General features: G+C 39.1%; 1 protein-coding gene across 1 annotated transcript in view; it reads right to left on the bottom strand.

The window, feature by feature from the left end:
- Nucleotides 1-155: 155 nt before the first annotated feature.
- Nucleotides 156-9,815, bottom strand: part of LOC131951850 (sortilin-related receptor) — a 31,468-nt gene continuing 21,808 nt past the window's right edge. The window contains exons 19-28 of the mRNA XM_059314252.1: nt 8,041-8,179; nt 7,279-7,485; nt 6,638-6,751; nt 5,573-5,695; nt 3,883-4,005; nt 3,382-3,510; nt 2,587-2,685; nt 1,278-1,421; nt 418-603; nt 156-310 (exon numbers count right to left, since the gene is read on the bottom strand). Of these exons, the coding sequence (XP_059170235.1) occupies nt 156-310; nt 418-603; nt 1,278-1,421; nt 2,587-2,685; nt 3,382-3,510; nt 3,883-4,005; nt 5,573-5,695; nt 6,638-6,751; nt 7,279-7,485; nt 8,041-8,179 (1,419 nt within the window). The remainder of the gene's footprint in view (nt 311-417; nt 604-1,277; nt 1,422-2,586; nt 2,686-3,381; nt 3,511-3,882; nt 4,006-5,572; nt 5,696-6,637; nt 6,752-7,278; nt 7,486-8,040; nt 8,180-9,815) is intronic.

Genomic DNA, 9,815 nt, shown 5'->3' with positions numbered 1-9,815 from the left:
GTCTGGGGTGCCATCACAGACCCAAGACTTCCACACACACAACCTCCTGCCAGTTGACCTTTGAGTGACCCCCTAGAATGACCCCTAAAGTGACCCCTATTGACTTACTTTGACAGTTCCTCTCATCATCCCCTTGTGGACAGTCTGGGGTGCCATCACAGACCCAAGACTTCCACACGCACAACCTCCTGCCAGTTGACCTGAGATTGACCCCTAGAATGACCCTTAAAGTGACCCCCTAGAATGACCCCTAGAGTGACCCCTTGTGACTTACTTTGACAGTTCCTCTCATCATCCCCTTGTGGACAGTCTGGGGTGCCATCACAGACCCAAGACTTCCACACGCACAACCTCCTGCCTGTTGACCTTTGAGTGACCCCCTAGAATGACCCCTTAAAGTGACCCCTAGTGACTTACTTTGACAGTTCCTCTCATCATCCCCTTGTGGACAGTCTGGGGTGCCATCACAGACCCAAGATTTCCAGACACACAACCTCCTGCCAGTATACATCTGGGTGGCACCTTCGCACATATACTGTTCCGTGCTGCAGGTGTAGTAGGGTGAGGATGGTGGTGTTGTTTCTGTTGTGTGCTCTTCGTCACCTAGCCACATCAGTTAAAATTTGTAATTAAGATAGAATACATTTTTAAGTAAAAAATAATCTTTGAAAGTATGGGTCACTTTTCAATTCATACAACTAAAATAAAAAAATTTAAATTGAAAAAAAAAAAATGTGCTAATTTTTTCTTTGTATGAGGCATAGGGCTACTTGCCAAGTTGGCCGCCCAATTTTTAAAAAAATCTTTGTATTGTGTTTTTTTTTGTTTATTACAAATTATCTTCATATTAAGCAGCAATGCTTTTATAAAACAAAACATTTGGTTTAGAAACCAACATCAATATAATTATATCTGAGCATCTGAGATATTTCTTAGTCAATAAAAAACAATGAGCACATATTTAATCTAATTTAAATTTAGATAATCGCTGCAGTGAAAAAAAAACATAGTTCACAGTCTGAGATATTTCTGACTTAATGAAATACAATGAGCACATATTTAATTCAATTTTAATCTAGACAATCACCGCAGTGAAAAAAAATATAGTTCAGAGTCTGATATTTCCAACTTAACAAAACACAATGAGCACAAGTTTCTTTTAATTTTATTTTTACATAATCTCTGCAACGAAAAAAAAAAAAAAATTCAGTGATATTCCTGAGTCCAGGCAATGCATGAAGCCCTAATGAAAATATAAGGACTTAGGCAGAACTTACAACCAGCTTCATCAGATCCATCCCCACAGTCATCAATACCATTACAATAGTCCAACCAGCTGATACAGCCACCGTTGTCACACTTTAAGGTGAGGATGCCACATTTATCAGTTCCTGGAGGTGTTGATGGAGGTAGTTCAGTGGCTGGGGAAAGATTCGGATTAGACAGATTAGGATTGGCAGGTTAAGATAAGACATGATTAGACAGATTAGGACAGAAGACAAGAGAGAGCAACATGAGATAGGTTAAGACATGATGAGACAAGAAGGAGAGGATGGGACAAGATGGGGAAGATGGGACAAGATGGGGAGGATGGGGAGGATGGGACAAGATGGGGAGGATGGGACAAGATGGGGAGGATGGGGAGGATGGGACAAGATGGGGAGGATGGGGAGGATGGGACAAGATGGGGAGGATGGGACAAGATGGGGAGGATGGGGAGGATGGGACAAGATGGGGAGGATGGGACAAAATGGGGAGGATGGGACAACATGGGGAGGATGGGACAACATGGGGAGGATGGTTCAAGATGGGGAGGATGGGAGAAGATGGGGAGGATGGGAGAAGATGGGGAGGATGGTTCAAGATGGGAGAAGATGGGGAGGATGGGACAAGATGGGGAGAATGGGACAAGATGGGGAGGATGGGACAAGATGAAGAGGATGGGACAAGATGAAGAGGATGGGACAAGATGGGGAGGATGGGACAAGATGGGGAGGATGGGAGAAGATGGGGAGGATGGGACAATTTATTTGCCCTTATGCAATGAGCCAGACAAGTAAGCAGTTAGACCAGTAGACCTTCTGGTAAACAACTACCCCTCATAGTGCTAAAAAACATCCAGATAAATGTTCAAATGAACATAGGCTTCTTATGTACAACAACAGGCTGTTGTCACTTGTAAAGACAAAATATAGTCATCAAGTTGCCTCCTCAAATAATTAGTGGCAACAAGTTATGAAGGTGGTGGTAATAAGCCAGAAAAACAACAAATATAAATTACATAATAAAACACTGCAAGCATGTGTGGAAGCATTTAAAAAATGGCGACTTAGAATGTAAAAAGAAAATGTTAATTTTTTTTATCTACTAGTGAAATGTTATACCAAATTATAGGAAGCAGGCTCAATATGTCACATAATCGTCACAGCTCATCACCCCTACTGGTATGGGTATCCACCCAAAGACTTCCAGAGCCCTCAGTCCTGTAGTGCTATCTACTCAATGTGAAGCCCATCTTAGTGGTTTTAGCCTTAAGGTCCTGTCTCCAGAAGTATTTTATCTAACATATATCAAGATGTCACTTACTGCAGTTTATTTCATCAGCACTATTAGCACAGTCTGCATCACCATCACACCTGAAGCCCACGTAAGTACAGTTTCCATCACCACAGTAAAACTCATGTTCTGGTTGAAAGTGAAAAATATTATTTTATAAAGCACAGACATATTTTATATTTTTAACAAAAAATTATTATTACAAGTAGAAAATGTTGTTGAGTAATGTAAAGGGGTATGGCATGTTTGGGTGATAGAGCTAATGAATAATAAACCAAAAGTTTCAGGTTTGGACACCGGGCTCGAGTCTTTAGTATATGCCTGAGTCGACCCAGCTCTGATGGGTACCTGAGTTAGGGAAACAAAGACAGTTCTGCATGATGCTGACCACATTATTCACCTTCATGCCAAGGTCATTGATATAGATGAACTCTACTTTATCTGCTCAGTGGGTCTTGGGCACGAACAGGAAAAGATGATGACGAGTACAATAAAGAACTCAACCCATTCATTAAATGGGACCATAAAAACTGATTAACTCTCGCAAACAAGGATACAGCTAGCAACAACTGTGATGAACACTAATTTTTTTTTAAAATGAAGAATTTTTAACATCAATGAGATAATAAAGATTATTTCAGATACAACATATTAAGTTTTTTTTCTTAACTATAAAATAGCATACTCTATTTTTTTTTTACATATTTTACCTGAACAATTAGTATGCATTTTAACATCAACTAAGTAATAAAGATTATTCCAGATAAAATAAAGTTTGTTTTTTTAAACTATAAAATAGCATACTCTATTTTGTACATATTTTACCTGAACAATTAGTATGCATTGAACATCCTAATTCATCTAAGCCATCTGAACAGTCTAGGTGGCCATCACACAGTTTGGAGTTGTTGATACATTTTCCATTGTTGCACATGAATTCCTCTTTTTTGCAGGCTAAAATACATCAATATTCACTCATTTAGTTAACAATAATGTAAATTTAAATAATAAAGCTGTGGGTAAAATTTGATTTACATACATGAATATTCACTAATTTAGTTCTAGTTAACAATAATGTGAATTTTACTACAGCTGTAGGTAAAATTTGATTTACATACATGAATATTCACTAATTTAGTTCTAGTTAACAATAATGTTAATTTAACTAAAGCTGTGGGTGAAATTTGATTCATATACATAGGAGATTTCTCTGTCCACTAAATTAAGAAAAGTAAAAGTGCTGGGTAAGTGCTGACCAGGATATCCCTATATATCCCTATATATATCACATGTATAATGCAATATGTGTTAATACATTACACTTACAACTAAAACAGCCCTCCTCATCAGAGTTATCATGACAGTCATTGTCTAAATCACATTTCCAACTACTGTCAATACAGTAGCCATTTGAGCACTTGAACTGGTTGGATGAGCAGTTTTTATCTCCTGGTAGAAGAAAAATTCATTAAATGTCTCTGTACAAAAATAAATTGTTTTTTCAAATTTAGAAGTGTGGTGTGTGCAGTTTTAAAGATTTTTATTTCCCTTAGCAGAAGAATAATTTATTCAATATTTTTGTGTAAAAAAAATGTGTTTCCAAGTTAAAATGGTGGTGTATGCAGTTTTAAAGAGTTCCTTTAAGAAAAATAATTAATTCATTTAATGTTCCTGAGAAAAAAATACACTTTTCATCTTTCAAAATGAGATAAAAATAGCATAAATTATTAACCCATCAATCAATTTTGTAGCAAATATTTTTAATCAAATAATTCTAAACCAAAACTTAATACGTCCATTCCCTTTTTTCTAAAACATGATTCTATATGGACCAATAACTAAAACTAGATTACTTAGGCGACAGGAGAGCTAATAGAAAATCACTATGACCAAGGTTAAGGCAGCAAATGGAAATGCCTACTAATTTTTACTACCCTAGTCCACACAGCTGATTCCTACCAGGCATAAGAGAAAATAAAAAATGACCAGGTACTAATCCTAACCAAAACATTTGACCCCATGGGCCATCAGGTTCAAAAGGGTACTTAGGCATATAACTAACCAAACTTGCTAGTCGTAGAAACAGGAGAATTGTACTAAATCCAGAGTAATGACCATTATGTCTAAGGTTCTACACATTGTACTGACCACAGATAATGACCATCATGTCTATATCTTTACACATTGAACTGACCACAGATAATGACCATCATGTCTAAAGCTTCATACATTGTACTGACCACAGTTAATAACCATCATGTCTAAAGCTCTACACATTGTACTGACCAGATAATGACCATCATGTCTAAAGCTCTACACATTGTACTGACCACAGATAATGACCATCATGTCTAAAGCTTCACACATTGTCCTGACCACAGTTAATAACCATCATGTCTAAAGCTCTACACATTGTACTGACCAGATAATGACCATCATGTCTAAAGCTTCACACATTGTACTGACCACAGATAATGACCATCTTGTCTATATCTCTACACATTGTACTGACCACAGATAATGACCATCATGTCTAAAGCTCTACAAACTGTACTGATCACAGTTAATGACCAACATGTCTAAAGCTCTACACACTGTACTAACCACAGTTAATGACCAACATGTCTAAAGCTCTACACATTGTACTGACCAGATAATGACCATCATGTCTAAAGCTCTACACACTGTACTGACCACAGTTAATAACCATCATGTCTAAAGCTCTACACATTGTACTGACCACACATAATGACCATCATGTCTAAAGCTCTACACATTGTACTGACCACAGTTAATGACCAACATGTCTAAAGCTCTACACATTCTACTGACCACAGTTAATGACCATCATGTCTAAAGCTTCACACATTGTACTGACCACAGTTAATGACCATCATGTCTAAAGCTCTACACACTGTACTAACCACAGTTAATGACCATCATGTCTAAAGCTTCACACATTGTACTGACCACAGTTAATGACCATCATGTCTAAAGCTTCACACATTGTACTGACCACAGTTGAGCTCATCAGATGCCAGGCCATCCCTGCAGTCATCCTCCTTGTCACACCTCCACTGTGAAGGGATACACTTGCCGCTATGGCAGGTGAACGAGTCTTTGTTGCAGGTGGTGTATGCTGGAATGCAACAAGTATACGATGTAAAAATAGTAAAAAGTAATAAACTAAAACAAAAGTAAAAACAAATTTTGTATGGCTTTATAAACAGGTGTTTGGGATGGAGTGACTTAAGCGGTAGAGCACTAGGCTGCTAACCCGAAGATCTTGAGTTCAAACCCAGGTCCAAGTCAGTAGAACATCCCTGCATCTACCGAGCTGTGATAGGTACCTAAATCATGTTAAGGACAGTAAAGGTGACTGGGCAAAGTGTTGACCACACCTTTCCTTCATACACCGAGGTCAAGAAAAATGAACTCTAATTCATCTGCCAAATAGGTCTAAAGTGGATTCTTTACTTCTTTATAAAACAGGTGTAGGACAGGGTGGCTTGGGGGTAGAGACTGTTAGCCCTGAACTCTTGTTTTGGATAGCTAGTCAGTAGACCATCCCCATGTTCACATAGCTTTGTTGAGTATGTGATTTACATTAAAGAATGAAAGAACAACTGGGCATAGTGCTAACAAACTAATTCCTTCATTTGCTAAGGACACACAAAACAGGTGAACTTTACTTCGGCTGCCCCATGGACAGCCAGGTTTAGAAGGGTGACTTTTTTAAAAAACAAATATCATAATCTAGAGTCTAAACAGAGGGTCGGCGTGGTCAAGTCGGTAAAGTTCATGGTTGCCTTGTACAAAGGTTGGACAAAGACTATGGAAGCAAATCCAAAAAGAAAAGCAGGCAAAATTGGAGTCAACAGCCTATATGGTGCATAACAAGCTGACACATATACTTAATTGTGCTGGAGGGAATCTCTTCCTTCACTAATATTAAGAACGCAGAAGAAGAAGAAAGAAGTCTAAACAACACTTCAGCTGTAAGCTAAAATAAAACAATTTTACAATGGTCTACTCACAAGAAACAAGTAACGTCGTAATGAGGTATCTCAACAATACTTACGACAATCACTTTCATCAGTGCCATCACCACAGTCATCATCACCATCACACTTCCACATCAGCAGGATGCAGTGGCCATTCCGACAGGTCAGCTTATCAATGGCACATGATCCACCTAGCAAAAAATAAACATAACATTTTATGTTACATTATTTTCACCCAGTAAGTTTTATCATAGAGGCGGTGTGGTCAAGTGGTAGAGAGCATGACTGTTTGGTTCCAGGAATGAAGTACATAGGATGTCTTTCACCCAACATCTATCAAAAACAGTCTAAAGTAATCTTTTAAAATAAAAAGTCAGTTCTATTAGCTTGCACCGGAAAAGTCACAAGTTCGAATTCAGGTTCAAGACAGTAGAATGTCCCTTAGTCCACCCAGCTCTAATGGGTACCTAAGTAAGGTTAAGAAAAGTAAAGGTGGCTGACCACATTATTATATGCCAAGGTCAAGAAACATGTGAACTACTTCATCTGCCCAATGGATAACTAGGGTCTAAAGAGGAATCTTCACTTTACTTTATTAACCTGCACCGAAACATTAAAATAATTTTTTTTTCAATCTAACCCAGCCTAGCAGTATTAATAAATCTACCAGCTCCAATGTCTGCCATAACACAATATCTGCCATAACACAATGACTAACCTGGGCTGGCTGGCGTGCAAGTACCATTGGCTTGCATAATCTCCCCTTTCTCACACAGGCAGGACTCATCTGTGGAGCCGTTTTTTTTCTCCACCAGGTACCCATCCCCACAGAGACAGGTCCTGTTCTGGTTGTTGGTCCCCGGGGTGGGTCTGGGCATGCACAGCTGGGTGCAGCGTTTGTTGTAGGTACTGCAGGCACTCATAGCTGACCAAAGGGAAGTAACAAAATTAAGATTTATAACATTGTAAAGGGAAGCAACTTTAAAAAATGATAAGAGTATTGAAATGTAAAATATTTATTAAAAGAACATGTCTTTCTAAAATCGAAAATCTAATAAGGTATTAAACAGAACACTTTAAAAAAATGTATTGTCTTTCTACAAGCAAAAATCTAAAAAGGTATTAAACAAAAACACTTTTTTAGAGAATAATTTAATTTTAAGACACATTCATACTTCTCATAAAATTTTGAATTAAATGTGCTGTTTATTTTAACAGCTGCATTAGAAGTTAGATCCAAAATTATCCTTGACCTGTCTGGAAAGCAATCCTTTCAATTGTTGCAGTTGTGGAGCTACTAGTCCCCACCCCAATGTACAACCCTGATCCGTACCCACCCTCATCACCCCCCTCCCCAATGTACTCACCATGCTGTGAGGTGTTTGATACAACCACCATCCCCATCACACTGTTGCCCTAGGTCTCTCTCCACCCCTCCACCCCCCCACCTCCCACCACACCCCCACCCTAATGTACTTACCATGCTGTGAGGTGTTTGATACCACCACCATCCCCATCACACTGCTGTGTGCTCTAGCAAATGAGTGATACAGAGTGGGCCTGACATTGTCTTGTACAAAAATTAAAGGATTATGTTGAGACACCACATACACGGAGTTCTGCAATAAAAACAAATGTAAAGGGAAATAAAATAAAACATATTCAAATTTTTAAAAAAGAGTTATCTTCCTTTGCAAACTGTCCATTTTAAACTAGAGTTAACTCCATTTAGTACATTGACTAAGAAAATAAATTTTCTTAGATGAATAAAGTTAATGCCATTGCACCAATAATTTTTTTCTAAATATTTGATGACTATTGTTTTTAATTTGTATATTACAGCTGAAGAAAAGTGCTTAAGTCTTTTACAGATCCCTAAATTTAGAATATCCAATAAGGTCAACCTTTTAGGCACCTTATTGATCCTTACATTTAACATGTTGGAAAACTGTTATGTTACTGATAGAGCCATACAATAAATAAGAACCTAATTTTTGTGGGTACCTTTCTAGTAAAGGAAAACATTTACATCTTCTTACAGATCCCTTCAATTGCACATAAAGGTAAACTTTTGTTACCTGATAGATTGTTACATCATATATAAAGGTAAACATTTAGGCTACCTTATACAATTTTACATTAAATATAAAGGTAAGCATTTTACCGTATAAATCTTTACATTATTCATAAAGGTAAACTTTTAAGCTTATGGATCCCTAAACAATACATAAAGATAAACATCTAGGTGACCTTATTGATGGTAAACTTCCCTTTTCGAACCTGATGATACTTAGGGCAAGTGAAGTTGAGTTCACCTATTTCTGTGATTTAGGCATACGAAGCGATAGTGAAGTAAGCACTATGCCCAGCCGCCTTTACTTTCTCTAACATAAGTTAGGTACCTATCAGAGCTGGGTGGACTCAGGAACATTCTACTGACTTAAAACCCGTATTCTATTGATCCCTACACAACACATAAAAGTAAACATTTATCTTACCTTATAGATCCCTTTACTAGGTAAACATTAATCTTACCTTACGAGAAAAATGGCCCGTTGAGGAAGGATACAACGGGCGCTAGGCTGATAGTGCTGTCTCTTTTCTCTAAACTAAAACCACCCCACCCCCCCCACACACACCACCCCCCCACCCCCCACACACACCACCCCCCCCCACCCCCCACACACACCACCCCCCCCCCCCCCCAAAAAAAACATGTCTACCATCACATTAAACGAAATATAATTATATACTTTTTCCAGTGCCCGCCCCCTCCCCGAAAATTCTACCCCCGCCACCGAAAATTTCAAGTACCCCCACCCCTCTCCGGGGAGGAAAAAGTCTAAACTAAAACCACCCCACCCCCCACCCCCCACACACACCACCCCCCCACCCCCCACACACACCACCCCCCCCCAACACACACACACCACCCCCCCCACCCCCCCCCCCCCCCCCCAAAAAAAAAACATGTCTACCGTCCCATTCAACGAAATATAATTATATACTTTTTCCAGTGTCCGCCCCCTCCCCGAAAATTCTACCCCCGCCATCGAAAATTTCAAGTACCCCCCACCCCTCTCCGGGGAGGAAAAAGTCTAAACTAAAACCACCCCACCCCCCACACACACCACCCCCCCCACCCCCCACACACACCACCCCCCCAACACACACACACCACCCCCCCCCCCCACCCCCCCCCAAAAAAAAAACATGTCTACCGTGTCCCATTCAACGAAATATAATTATATACTT

Source organism: Physella acuta, unplaced genomic scaffold (genome assembly GCF_028476545.2).
Source record: "Physella acuta isolate Inbredline_101_S28 unplaced genomic scaffold, ASM2847654v3 ptg000832l, whole genome shotgun sequence".
NCBI classification, from domain to species: Eukaryota; Metazoa; Mollusca; class Gastropoda; family Physidae; genus Physella; species Physella acuta.
Note: the sequence above shows the minus strand (reverse complement) of the source record. Positions and strands in the feature narration are given on the sequence as shown.